Below are 15780 nucleotides of genomic sequence, written 5' to 3'. Positions count from 1 at the left end.
AAAGAAAATGGAAACTTTATCGCTGGTATGGAGCTTATTGGTCGCCACAACCCTGTCATTGCATTCTACTTGGAAAATGTTAGACGCCATCAACAAGAGGGCTCTAGAATGAATGTCCATTACTTCTCTCCGTCATCTCAAAATGAGTACATAAGAGAATATGGTGTTGTCATCCGAAGTAAAGCTGTCAAAAAAATCCAAAGTACAGCTGTTGAGAAAACGAACGATCTTTGTTATTCGTTTTCCCCTCTATGAAAGAGAAACTAATTGGTGGCAAACAACTATTATGTGTTAAAACTTTCAAGATGAAGAAAGGAGTTGATATAGCTAAGCTTATCACTAATGTGATTTTAAGGCTAGGTATGAATATTTGAAACTGTTGCGGTTAGGTACACGATAATGCTTACAATGTATCAGGTGCTTACAAGAGAGCTAAAGCCTTAGCAAGGCAAAAATGTTCGAACGCCTTGAACGTTTCTTGTAGCGCTCACAGTTTGAACTTAACTGATGTGTACGCAGTTGAATTAACCATTGAGAACAAAGTATCCTTTGAAAATGTTGAATGTTGGTACTTATTTTTTAGTGCATGTCTTGATTGATGGAAAATCCTCACTGAGGAGAAAGGAATTTCACTGCATAGGCTTTTTATGACAAGATGGGCTCTCGTACCGACTAAATCAAACCCCTTGCTAAGAGACCGAGAGAATTGTTGGCAGCTCATAAATGTCATGGAAAACCTAGATCTGACCAGTGAGCAGCTCAGCCAAACAAGAGACTTAAAAAAAAGATTTTTATTTTTTGAAATTGTATTGATAGTTACAATTTGGTACAAAACCCTTACTACTGTTAACGACGTTAGCCGTCTTCTACAATCTGAAGCCATTACCATTGATGAAGAGCTACGTTTGATTGGACAGCTGCTGGAAGATCTTAAACGGATTAGGGGCTCTTGGTAGCAAGTTTTCCAAGAGGCTGTTGCTGCAGCTGAACCGTTAGGATTCGAAACAATTCAAATCTTTAAGAAGAAACTTCAACGCCTTTTTCCAAACGCTTGCATCATGCTCCGAATTTTCAATACTGTTTTTGGGTCAGTTTCTGAGGGTGAACGATTGTTTAGTAAACTAAAAATTGTAAGAAAAACTCTATTTGATCATGGGCCAGGCTCACATTACTTATATTTGATTATTTTGAATGAAGAAGATATGACTAAAACGGTGAGCTACATCGTATTATCCGAAAAAGCCTAAAAAAATCATTTTTAAGCGCCTTAATAACCTTTCTTGGAGATTTTGTTGATTGATTTTTTGTTTATTAGTTTTAAAATTAATGTTTTGATTCATGTCAGTTTTGATTTATGAACCGTTTCTCAATCCAGAGAAATAATAGTAACGCATAAATACAATGTGCCAAATTAGAAATAGATAATTGTTGCGTTAACAAAACTTTTAAAACTTTAAACTTTTCTGATTTCTTGGTTTGAAATAAGGGCGCCGTTCATCATTTTTGATCTGGGTGCCGTTGGCGCTCTCGAAGGTCTATTACAGTAAGAAGATATAAAACATTTTTTATAAGCAGTAAAATTTTATAGCTCTTTGTCAAATTTTTTATGAAATAAGTAATGTTGTTAATAAATAAATAATTAGCTTGTGTGAAAACCCGAAGGTAACGCTCGTTTAAAGAATTTTTTCAAGGCGCAAAATATGTTTGTTATGTTTTGTTACGGTGACATGCGTGAAAATTCAACGATAGAGCGATATTGCATTTTTTTTTTTTTTCCCTTTAAGATAAGTATTTACAATTTCATAAAGTTACATTAACTCAGGTTAGATTAAATTGTTTTACAATATATAAGTTTTACAATTGTTTGAGTTTATATACATTTATAATTTTAAATATAATTTTTTGATTGTTTTCGGTTTTATATATATATATATATATATATATATATATATATATATATATATATATATATATATATATATATATATATATATATATATATATATATATATATATATATATTGATTTTATATTTTTTTGTGTTTTTCAGTTTTATATTTTTTTGTTTAGCCACTGTGCGGAAGGATGTCGTTAAGTATCTAAGATTTTTCATTAAATTTTTATTTGAAGATTTGGTTCAAAATTTGTTAAGAGTATTTTGAAAGAGAAAGATTTTGTTAAAAAAAATAATTAAAGAAAATACAAGACTTTTACACAAACACCACTTTACAAAAGCTACATAACACTTATATGTTGAAATCATGTATCATAAAAGAATGGCTGGCAGTGATTGTCTAATCATAAATAACAATAATTTTGTTGTAAAAAAAAAGCTTTGTAGGGAACAAACATTTAAAACTGAATTTTGAGCCAGTGTTAAGATTTAGCTCATATATTTAGTTTTAGTTTCCCGTTCTCTACTTGACAAAATACATTATTAATACAAAAAAGTTGACAGAAAATGTCAACTTTTTTGTATTAATAAAGTTTCTACGGACATGGTAATTATACTTTAAACTAATAATATGCCTGATGCTCCTGATTACTACCCAGATCACTGGTATTGGATCAATTTTTATGTTATTTAACATTTGGTGGCATCAACTGTTCCATATTGCACTTATTATGGTTTGAGTGTGTCAACAGCAGCTGCGAAGTGGGATTTTTCTCTGATAAGTTCGCTGTCTTGATCGAGAAAATCAAATTTATCGGAGAAAAATTGTTTTGGGATGACAAGGAGTTATATAGATGTTTAAAATACTCCCAAATATCAACTGAGGAAGGACATTAAGCAAAGATACGGATGTTGTCCTCAATTTTACCACAAGCTTTGCATTTGTTATTTTCAACGATCTGTTGCCTTGTGCTTTTGGCTAGCAAGGCCGCAGAAGGTTGACTGTTGTGTAAAAAACGAAAGAGGATATTTTGAGTTGGTCTGCATGCGTGGGAGGTGAATTTTGTTTTTCCAAATTTGGGTCCACGGCATTGTTGTTTTTGTTGAACTGTTCCAGAAAAGTTCTGCTGGCACAACTGTCTTTTTGTTTTTTGCCACTTCTACGTAAAAGTTTTTACGTTTTGTTATTTTTAGGGTAATGTTATTTGTTTGTGTTGTTTTTATGTAGTTTTGTTATTTTTAGAGACCCGTTTTTGCCTAAAGTTTCTTTTGTTGTTTTGTGGTACTGAGACGTTTTGTTGTCCCAGTGTTTTGGAAAACTTGTTCTGCTTTAAAAAGTTCCAGCTTTGGTTTTGGTTTGTAAATTTTTTACTCGCCAACCAATACTTTGAAAAGTAGTAATAATCGGGAGCTTCGTCCTCTTCGCATTCTTTCAGTTAAAAGAGTGTTTTGAGACGAAGTGCAAGACTTTGCTCCTTCAGTGATAAAATTCCGAGACCCCCGCATTTGACGGGTAAAAAAAGTCTTTCTCTTGACCGGATTGAAATTGGTCTTTTGCCACAGATTTTCGAAAATAGCTCTACAGACGTTCTATTACCCATTCGGGAACGGGCAGAACGTTTGCCAGAAACCACACTTTTGACATTGCTAAAGTAATTATCAACATAGTCCTTCCCCTAAGTGACAAAGTACGTAGTCCCAGAAACTTGAGTTTTTTCTCTATTTTGTTTAGAGTTACTAGCCAGTTGAAATTGGTAGTATCGCTAAGTCTGGTGTAAAACGTAACACCTAATATTTGGAAACCAGTGTTATTGTTCCACTCTATGTTGTCCAATTCTGGGTACATTTTAGGATCAAAACCCCCAAGAGCGAGACCCTTGGTTTTTGAAGCATTGATCACTGAACCACTTGCTTTTTCAAAGAGTTTTACTTTTTCGAAAGAAAAAAAGTATTTCGTAGGCAAGTTCTTTAAAATCTTTATCTAAAGTGTGCCAAAAAGTTTTATAAAATTCAGCTGGAAGTCCGTCATAGCCCGGAGATTTTCCGTTTTCAAATTTAAAAAGGGCTTCTTTCAGTTCCGCGCCGGTTAGGCGGGTATTTAAAAGTTGATTTTCATCATCACTTAAACGTTTAGTGATGTGTGACAAGACATAATTTTGGCTGTCTTTGCATAAACTAGTTTTGGTGTAAATGTTTTTATAATATGAAACTAGGGAGTTTAGTATTTCACCAGGTTCAATCGTCAATGTGCCGTCATTCTTGCAAATTTTGGAAATTGACTTGTTCCGCTGTTGAACTTTTTCCAAATTATACAAAAATTTTGAAGGTTTTTCTCCTTCTTCGATTAGTTTTTGTTTTGCGCAAATAAACGCTCCGGGAAACTGGAACAAGAAAAGAGCATTGCGTTTTTCTTTGATGCTATCTAGATTCGGGTTAGCGTTTGGTTGAAAACGAAATCCAATGCTCCCGTTGGATTTCGTTTTCAATCCTTTTGATGTTTTTTTTTTGTTTTTCGCACTTTCCTGTATCGATATGTGTTGTAATTCAGCCCTAACAAAAAGTTTGCAGTCGTCCCACCATTTTAAAATTGTCTTATAGGACCGTTTTTTAATTTGCCAATCTTGAATTAAGAGCTCAACTTTCTGCCTATGCACTTCTATTTCCAAAAGGGAACAATTTAATTTCCAGTATCCTAGTCCTCTCCTTGTTTTACTAAAATTGACGGTTGTTGTTAGGAACTCGTGGTCGGAAAAAGAGTTGGTGAGAATTTTGGTTTATGTTGCTTTTTTAGCGATCAGGGCAGTAGATTCTATCGAGTCTACATTTTACCTTCTGATTTCGTCATGTAAATTCTCTTTTGTTCGGGAACTTAAAACGAAAAACATCAACTAGGTTAAACTTACCTTGGAAGACCTCGAGTTCGTCAATGCTGTAGGTGATATATTTAGCGTTGTTTGTGCCTTCTGTGTCGAAAGGCAGACTTTCGACCATGTTGAAGTCTCCGGCCAACAGGACGGGTAATTTTGTGGCCTGAGAGAAATCTTCAAGGTCGCCGAAAAAACGGCGCCTTTCTCTCGGCACATTAGGGGCATAAATATTCAGCACCTGCATTTCGTGTTTATCAATTTTAATTATGACATTTAATTTTCTCCAGTTATTGTCCCTTTTTAGTTCTGTTAAGGAAACGTTAGATTTAGAGAGAACCGCCACCCCACAACAGTTATGACTCGGACTAGAGTTCCAAATAGACTCGCCAGTCCATTCGTCACTCCACTGTTTAACAGTGAAGATCCGGATTTTGTTTCCTGAAGGAGGATAAGATCGAAGGTGGACTTTTTGAGAAACCCAAAAAAATTGTCGCGTTTTTCTTGGTTGTTTAGACCATTAATGTTGCACGTTAAAATATTAATAGCCATAATGGAGAGGATCAGGTTTCCTAAATTGAAAACTCGTGTACCTTAAACATAAATAATAACTTTACAAACTGACATAAAAAACACAAACATATAAACCTTAACCTTGTAGCAAGAGTTTTCGATTGATCTGACGTAGTACGAACAGATGGACGGACTGGACCTTAACATTTCACAAAAAAGCGCGAACTACAACAATACAAATTACGACAGCTTAAGCGCTTAGAACATGCATTTCGGAATGGAACGTCCCAGTGGGCACGGTACGTTTTAAAACGTTTTTATCAGGTTTAAACCTAATAAAAACGTCCAAAGAACGTTTTAAAAACGTACTGTGCCCACTGGGGTAAAAGAATCGAAAAAATTAACAGTTTTGAGAAAAGAAAGAACGAAAAAAAACATTAAAAAAAGGAGTTTAGAAAAAAATAAAAAATATAAAGAAATTAAAAAGAAAAAGGAAATCTTACGACATCTTCTTCGCACAGTTTAGAGCATCATAGCATTCGAAGTTAAAAATAAGATCTTGATCGTCATCAATACTGTCTTTTGTTATCAAAGTTACTTTTTCGAGAGATTCCTCTTTGTTTTCTTTATTTATTTCAGTTTCTTTTTCGCATGATATGCAGTTTTTACCACAAAAAAAAACTTTAACGCGCTATAACGACTTCATTCATCTTAAGTTTGTGTTTCACTTTAAGAAAAAAATAAGAGTTTTAGTGAAAGAGAAATCTTTATTTATAAGTCGCGCATTTTATACACACACTGCGTGCTAGTTTGTGAAAAATAGTTAAATATAGTCGACTAACTCTGAAATTATTGGTTTTAATCATAAAAATAATAATATATACATATAAAAACACTTAAAAACTATCAAATGTACAAACTGTCACCATATGGCATTTGTATGCATATTTGCCGTTTTATACAATAAACACTCTCAAGACTGCCTTTTCCATCTCCCAAAAAAATTTTTAGTTTGATGCAAAATTTATTTTTTATATTAGGTAAAGTTTGATTTATAATGCGCAAGCAAAAAGCCATAAAAATTGAGTAAGAAACGTTAAGGTGACGACAAATAGTTGCCTAAACACAACTGTCGCCTTATAACGCGTTTTTTAGCACGTTTTTGTCGCCATTGAGTATATGCTATAAAAACTTACCAGTGGTAGGCTGTGTAGATTGGACTAAAGAGAACAAAAAAATTGTTCAATTACACAAATTAGTAACAAAGTAAGTCGCACAAGTAACAATAGTCAAATTTTGTGTAAGATTCACCAACTACATTAACAAAATAAAAATAAACAATGAAAATATAAAGGAAATATAATTTTAATCAACAAGCTAACACTAGAAATGTTTTATAATTATTTAAACAATAAACAAAGATTAAGTAGTACACCATATGTAAAAAACATTAGCTTAAGTTTTTAAAGTATTTTGAAAACTTTAATTTAAATTTTACATACATTTACTGTATGCTACTTTATCTTTGTATTTAATGATTAACATGATTTTTTTACGAATTAATCCAAAAATTATATAATTTATACTTACAAAATACTAAACAAGAAGTAAAATACTAAACAAGAAGTAAACATTAAGTATGCTTGTTTAAAGATTTAAACAATAATCCAAAGATAAAGAAGTATGCAATCCGAAAATGAAATTTTATGCTGATTAAGAACCGTATAAAAACATAGGTCTGAAAATCAGACCCATGTTTTTATACGACAGAAAGTGGTCTAGCTCGATGTTAAAGTTTAAAAAATTACACTTAAAAACGCTAATACTCGCCATTTTTTTAATAACGTTTTATTACTTAAGTTTACTTTTAGAAATCGATTGTTTAGAAAATCTATTTATTTGACCCGGTTTTTATTGTCGCAGAAGTTATTTTTTATCTAAATTAATTTTGGTAAAGTATTTTTCCAAAGCAGCCAGGTCTCTGCTAACTCAAGTGCAATTTGTTTGTCCCATGAATACTGTAGATCACAGATTTATCGACATACTTGTTTTGGAGTTAGTGTTATTGGGGAAAATACACCAAGTGGATCAAAAACTTTAGCCAAATTGATCATTGGTTGTTACTATCTATTTGGCGAGTCGGTCTACAATCCACTAGGAAAGTGCCATTGTCTTTGTCTTATAACAAACCAAGAATTTTTGCGTAACAGTGATTATTTTCATTGATGGTAACTTCATAGCAATTACTTTCTGATCCGTTGGTTTCTAACACAGTGAGGTTTTTGAATGCTATTTGTGAAATTGAAATCCTCCCTTTTTAAACAAATTAATTGCTGTATATTTTAATTTTTTTGACAGATTCAAGATCAGTTTCTCCAGTAATTATATCATCAACATATATGTTTTTGCTGATTACCTGAATTTCAGGACCAGTATGTAAACAATCGTTAAGCGAGGGTGATCCGTGTTCTTTATTAGAAGCATTAAACACAATTTTTAGCTCTGTTGTTTTACTGGATTTGATTTTCACTGGATTTTTTTAAATTTTGAAATATAAACTTTTTATTGATTTTATTTTAGTGAAAATTATGTTGGATTTTGTTGCGTTTAAATGTTGGATTTTATTGCGGTTGGTGTAACATTAACGAACAGTGATTTAAAAAAATAAACCATCATTATTGGTATGGAAGTGATTGTTTAGTCTTTAGTATGGAATTAGTCTATTAGAATGGAAGTATTGAAGTATGGAAGTATTCTATTAGTATGTTTAGTCTATTAGTATGGAAGTGATTGTTTAGTGTTTAGTCTTGCATGGGTTTTTGATAACTTTGGCTATATTTTAAAGCCTATCGCAGTGTGCATTTACTGTCAAGTGATATATAAAGAGACAACAGCAGTACAGACATTTAAAGTTATATTTTAAATAGAAGTAAAAGTTGTAAGTTCTTCACAAAAATGCCAAGATCTACTAAATATATTAAAAAAGAGTATTTTGAGGTAACCAACATGTTAGGAATCAAAGCATACATAGTTTTAACCAAAACTGTGTTAAAAACAAAAAAGGAAGTGCAAGTGAAAAAAAGTTGCAACAAAATGTTGACTTAACGATGTTGAAAATGAACCTGATGAGGATAATTACAATATTATAATGAACTTTAAAGTTTTAAAATTGTATATGTAAAGAGTGTTGTTCAAATGATGGAAAGCTGTTACTAAAAAAAAATTTACAAAACAAAAATGGGTTCTCATACGAGTTAAAGTTATCATGTGATACATGTGAATTTATCTCCAAATACGATACATATCTTCAAAGTTATAAACAAATCTTAACCTCTCTAGGAAAACCTGTTGCAGCTGTAAATTTTAATGCCATTGCAGCTTTTAGAGAACTTGGCAAAGGTTATGAATCTTTGCGTACTTTTGCAGCATTCATGAATATGCCACCTCCTATGACGCCAAAAAACTTTTACTATTTGACTAACAAATTGTACAAAGCATATGAGACTGTTGCTATTTAAAGTATTACAAGAGCTGCATTCCAGGCCAGAATGAATCTTTGCGTTGATCATAATGAACCTATAAATTGTCAGGTATCTGTTGGTAGCTGGCAAAAGCGTGGACATCAATCGCTAAATGGTATTGTAACCATAATTTCAAAAGAGAATGGAAAGTGCTTAGGTACCGTTGTTCTTATAAAAAAATTCAAAGCTTGTTTGTACTGGAAAACGAAAACCCTTAATCCTGGATATCTTCATTGGTGTTTAAATCATATATGTGATGCTAATTATTAAAAATCATCTGGAGCAATGGAATCATGTGGGGCGGTGATATTATTTTCTCTTCATATATTGGGGATGGTGATACCTCTTCATTTACTGATGTTGTTTCCTCAAAACCCTATGGCAATATAGATATTGAAAAACTGGAATGTGTTGGTCACGTTCAAAAACGAATGGGAACTTGTCTTCGTAACTTGCGCCAAAGGCAAAAAGGCAAAAAACTTATTGATATTACCCAGTGAAAAAGCGCACATGGGATACGCGTGGATTTTTTCCATATGTAACCCATGTGGGGATTATTATTTTGTCCCACGTGGGTTTCATATGGTAAATCCCACATGGATTTCATATGGTAAATCCCATATGGGATACGCGTGGGTTTTTACCATATGTAACCCATATGGGGATTATTATTTTGTCCCATGTGGGTTTCATATGGTAAATCCCACATGGGTTTTATGTGGTAAATCCTACATGGGATATAGGTGGAAAATACTACATGTTATAGATCTTAAATGCCACATATTTTAATCCAAATCGTATAAAAGTAGTCAATACTAGACAAATGAAAGTCCGAATGCTTCTATGATTTTTAAAAATCTTTTAATTTAAAAATAACTTAAATAGTAATTTAAAATTAATCATCGAAGCTTTCAGAGAGGCTTAACTTAATCTGGTATTTGCTACTTTATCCCATTTGGTATTCAAAATGTGCAGCATTTTTGATCTTTTACATGTGATGTTTTCCACCTATAACCTATGTGGGATTTACCTTAAACTATTATGACGAAATTTTATAAAATTAAAAAACGTGTTGCAAAATGAATTTATTTTAAAATAAATGCTATTAATCAATACATCCAAAATGAATATTAAAAATATTTTTTCTTTTGCGATTTACACGCCGTTTTTTGTCGATTGAATTAATTAAATCGCTTCGGCTTGCATAATACCAAGGTTTTTAGTATCTTCTAACTTTCTTCAAACATTAAAAAAAAAAAAAATACAAATACAAATATATATAAATATATATATATATATATTTATATACATAGAGAGAGAGAGAGAGAGAGAGAGAGAGAGAGAGAGAGAGAGAGAGAGAGAGAGAGAGAGAGAGAGAGAGAGAGAAAGAGAGCAATTTTAATAAGGAACCTTATTAGTCGAGCAATTTTAATTATTAGCCAGGTTGAAGTCATTAATGACTACAATATTTTACAAATAATTATTTCCTAATTTATTACTTACAATGACTAACGTATTATGGGTAATTGAACACATATTATGCGTAATGAGCTTGAACCCATGAGGAGAATCCTGAAAAAAAGTGATCAATTAGGATAAGTAGTTGATGTAGACGTTGGGTGCAACAGCCACTTAAAAAAAAAGTATCTTTACTTTTTCGTCACACACACGGCCTTCTATAATAACAGGCCTTGACATTGCGCAAAATGCTGTAAAAACTGAAGGCCGATTAAACTTTTACTTTTATTTATATTGATACATTTTTATATTAGGTAGGGTGTAATGGTTTCTAATAATAATCTCTAGTAAAGACGGAAATATAAAAAGAAACCAAAAAATTGTTAAAAGATAATCATATTTTCGTATTTCAAATTTCATTAAGAATATTTATGTAATATTAAATAGTATCAATAACAAGCAGAACCATAACAAAGTATATATATATATATATATATATATATATATATATATATATATATATTAGAAAGATAACTGTATTTTTATTTTTTTTTTTCTAAAAATGGTAACAATAAAAATCACCAACATGCGCTATTGCATTGCTAGTATCTAGCGTAAGCTGTTTTTCACGCTTACCTGTAGGTTTCATAAAATTTGACAGTTCAACAATATCTCGTAGCAGTTGTAACTGTTGATTACCAACTGAGTGGATTTCTCCGCATAATTCATTTCTAAACCGAATGCCAGCACCAGGTGCTTTGACATTAACAACATTTGAAAAAAAATTATTTTTTCAATAAATAAAGCAGTACCTTCAAATGCTATATTTTCAATCTCTGGATGCGTTCTTAATGCAGCTACTGTTTCTTCACAAAAAACAGACAAACAAAACTTAACAGATTTTCTCTCATTGGTTTTGGATAAACTGATTTAGCTGTAAGTTTAGAGAGTTTAAAAAGACTATTATACTCAGTTTTATATAAAGTTTCTAAATCACTCCACTTAGCCAAAGCCAGTTCTTTATTGTTCAAAAATTGAAATTCGCCAGTCTTTTCTGTCAACCAATTGTTTTGTATAGATTTTAAGAGATGCACATAATCATACAATAAATATATACCTGATGTTGTTAACCATGGTTTACTATCAACTGTTTTAAACATTCCAAAAAATCTTTGATTTACACGGTTACCATCAATAATTATTACCAGTGTCTTACTATTTTCAATATTATTTATCGTATCAACAATTTGTTGACATTGAGCAAACTGAAATTCTGAGGAAAGATTTGCAACAGGTTGAGCTCTACATATAAATTCTGGACCTCCAAAAAGACATTTAATCATAAATGGTAAAATTGTTTTAGCTAACTTTTCAGGGTAGTTTACTGCTTGACCAAACAAAGCACCTCTTTGGTAAAGTAATGAAGCTTTGACATAGACCTTATCAATTAGTAGTATGAAAGTTATTTTCAATGGATTTAAATTCATAAAAATACTATTTATGAAACTTAGGTCCTCCATTGAGCTTATTTTTGAAGTCAATCGTGTTAAAGTCCTTATACAAACAATCATCTAAATTTCCTCGCATAGCAAAATACTCATATGCTCTACATATAATATCTGAAGTATATAAAACTTCACCAACACTAACTTTTCTCATAGCATTAAGGTGTTCGAATAGAATATTTGACTAAAGCGAACTTTCTTTATTTTTTAAAAATCTAACTGCTTCAAATAAAGCTGATTTTGTTTTTATTAACTTTAATTTGTTTACAGCTAAAGATGAAATATTACAAGTTGTGCCATTATGGTTAGCTACAAATGAATAATCATTGAAAATTACTAAAATAAATAATGGAACACCAAGTTTGTACATTTTTGATTGTATGTGTAAACTTTTTTTATTAAGCTGAAAAACAATAACATTGTTATTATCACTTAACAAAGATTGAATATCGTCAAATATAAGTTTATCCTCTTTTAGAAAATCAATTAACTTATCTGGTAAAATTCTTCGAAAACCGCTTGAAGTTACAGTTTTTCTAACTTTACTTGCTGGTGTGGCTAAACAACTAGGCAGAATATTTTTAATAACAGATGGTGGGTTTAAAGGTCGTTGCTTCCCATATTTGCTTTCAAAAGTTGCTTCATTTGGCCAATGCAGTTGACATACTGCTGTATAGTCTGTAACAATAAAACCAGTTCTTGGGATAGCTTCACTACATCTTTTTCTCTCTAGATTCTTCGGGAATTTATAAATTGATATTTTTGTTGTGGTTGAGTATTGATAATTTTGTTGTAGTTGTAATTAATATTGTAGTTGTAGTTGTATAAATTGCATAAGAGATACACAGCATTTTAAAGGCATTTTAATTATTAAAAAAACTTATCGTTAGTTTGACAATATTATTACCTTACAATGTTAACGACTTGAACCTAACAACGTAATCGTCTTGAAGTTGCGCTATCTACTTTATAAACCAATCAAATTTTAAAGATTTATTAAAAAAGCGTGAACACAAACTTTCGTCTAATGTTAAAAGATGAAAATGTAAACACAGTATTAGGAATTGGCCTTCAGTTTAACAACTTTGTTGTGCAATGTCAAGGCCTGTTATTATAGACCGCGGTCACACATAATATAATATTCTGAAACTAATAAACAAACATCTAAATTTCTATAAGTAAATTTATTCTTTGATGATTGCCTTTATATCCTATCTTATTTTCATATCATAATCTATTATGGTATTCTTTATATAACATGTCACAACAATATTATTAAATTTGTGATATTCAAATATCATATGAACATTCTCTAACATGTTCATATGATATTTGAATATAGTTCTTGAGTATATTATCTGCAAATAGGGAGGTTTCTGTCTAAATACTATATATATATATATATATATATATATATATATATATATATATATATATATATATATATATATATATATATATATATATATATATATATATACATATACATATATATAGTATTGAGGCCCTTCTATCTACTGGCCATAAATGATGCCAGTAGATAGAAGGGCAGTGTGAGTTTAACAATAATTGACAATGGGGAGGGGATGTTGAAACCAAATAATGTCAATTAAAAAATTGAATTAAAAAAAAAAGTAAAGTATTTTATTTAAAAAAAAAGTAAAACAATTTATGCTAGCTATGAGCAGGTTTTAGAGGTATTTACACCAATAGTGTGGTCTAAAAACTTTTTGCTTTTGTTGCTTAAAACTGTAGAGGATCATAGGAAAAACAATTTAAATTCAGAAATTAGCTTACTTATTTGAAAGAACAATTTATGTTTTTTTTTTTTACTTTTAGTACTGTTGAGAATAAATGTATAATTGAACCAGAAAAAAATTGATGGTATATGCATTTTTTATATTATATTAACAATTCAGATACACCATCATAATATGATAACAAAAACTGACATCATTTTCAATGGGAGATGGCAAAAAATTGACTGAGTTTGATAAAGAGTGAAGGTGTTCAATAAATCGGGTCATCATCTGACATCATTATGCATAGATGACCCTATGATTTAGGTAAAATAAGTAATTAATTTGCCAATTAATTGTTATGCTGAGAACCTACCTATTAAGCAAGCTTTGACCACCTATTTTATAAATTTGAGAGACAGAAGTGGAAGTGCGAATCGCAAAAGAACTAATAACAATGCTCTAAATTGATTTTAACTTTGTAGACTAACATTAGTATAGTATTTAGAAATAATAAATGAAGTTTACATGATTTTTATAATTAGTATTTATTTCCATTAATTATCAGTTATCAGTCTCTATTTTATAAAATGAATTAAAAAACAATTTATTTATAGTATAATAATAATACATAAATACTAGTTTCCTAATGCTATTATCATCACAATGTTAATGTTATTCGTTTAATGGTGAAATTTTGTATCGATTTTATTGTTTTAATATTATATATATATATATATATATATATATATATATATATATATATATATATATATATATATATATATATATATATATATATAAATATATATATATATATATATATATATAAATATATATATATATATATATATATATATATATATATATATATATATATATATATGTATATATATATATATATGTATGTATATATAAATATATATATATATTTTCTTTTTACTTTATTTACAACAACATTTGATATACTACAAACCCTTACAAAGCTTACAATAATTCAGTTAAAATTCAATCTGAGTTATTGAAACGTAATAAATTTAACATCAATAGAAAAGTAAAGCTGTCATCATTTAAAATGTAAAGGGTGTTGTCAAAATATGTTGAAAGTAAAATTAAGTTACTAATAAAATCACGTTCAACAATGATTAATATTCTTACTGTAGTAAGAATTAGTACTAACTGATAAATTTGAACAAATAAATATAAAATTAACAAAAACAATGAATAAATAAGAACTTTAACTTGAACTTGAACTAAATCTTGAATTTGAATTAATTGGTACTAATTTGTTCAAGCATAACCTTAAAAAATAAGTTTTTATAACAATTTATATGTATAACTAGTTATACATATAGTTAACTATCAGGAGTTATATGTATAACTCTATGCATTTTAAAGCATATTATTTTATTTAAACATTACTTTAGATCAAATTACTTTGAAAACTGGACCCAGAGACTTTATTCCTAATTACACTGTGGTACTCCAGATTAAAAATTGAAAAGTTTCTGTAAATATCCTGTTTTTGTTCCTCAATGTACTTCGTAAGTCCCTTAAGTCTTAAGGACCTTATTATATCTAAAGTTAAAAGTTTTGGAGCATAAAAAAAGTTACAGAAACCCATCTCCATCCTATTTTTTTCTTTTTTTAATAAAGATAATTGGGAATTCTTTGACTTTCAAACCTGCATTTCTTTGTGCATTTCTTTATGCATGCAAGATTGGTTTTTGACAACATTGCAACTTGCATCAGTTAATTGTTTGCAAATAATTTACTCAAGATCTATATTCAAATAACTATTATATCATCCTAATAATACGTCTATTTGCACAAATCTTAATCTTATTTCTATAAAGAAACATAAACATTATTCGTGGTACTTACATACTTGCTTGCGATTCTCTATGTAATATAAAATATTTTCACACAATATAAACGTAACGCAATGCTATGTCGATTTAAAAATTTTTTTTAGTTTTTTTTTAAAAAGTTTTTTTTTTAGTTTCCGGCTTTCAAATTAATTCCCATGCAAATCCCACAGGAAACCCACGTGGGATTTCCCATGTGTGTAAATACCATATGGTTCCCACATGTAACCCATATGGGATTACCCACATGGGTTTAAGGTGACACATTTCCATACGGATACCACATGGGAAAATCCGTCCCACGTAAATCCCATCAATCCCACACGGAACCCACGCGTAACCCATGTGGGACGCGGTTTTATTTTTCACTGGGTAAACTTGGTCAAATTTGTCTAAGTGGCTAAGGTAACCTCACAGA

General features: G+C 30.2%; 1 protein-coding gene across 1 annotated transcript in view; it reads right to left on the bottom strand.

Moving 5' to 3' along the window:
- LOC136081809 (uncharacterized) overlaps positions 1-15477 on the bottom strand; it is a 36216-nt gene extending 20739 nt beyond the window's left edge. Inside the window, exons 1-4 of the mRNA XM_065799997.1 lie at positions 15379-15477; positions 10296-10364; positions 6468-6491; positions 5775-5998 (exon numbers count right to left, since the gene is read on the bottom strand). Coding sequence (XP_065656069.1) covers positions 5775-5779 — 5 coding nt within the window. The 5' untranslated portion in view covers positions 5780-5998; positions 6468-6491; positions 10296-10364; positions 15379-15477. The remainder of the gene's footprint in view (positions 1-5774; positions 5999-6467; positions 6492-10295; positions 10365-15378) is intronic.
- Positions 15478-15780: the final 303 nt, after the last annotated feature.

Source organism: Hydra vulgaris, chromosome 06 (assembly GCF_038396675.1).
Source record: "Hydra vulgaris chromosome 06, alternate assembly HydraT2T_AEP".
Taxonomy (NCBI): Eukaryota; Metazoa; Cnidaria; class Hydrozoa; order Anthoathecata; family Hydridae; genus Hydra; species Hydra vulgaris.
Note: the sequence above shows the minus strand (reverse complement) of the source record. Positions and strands in the feature narration are given on the sequence as shown.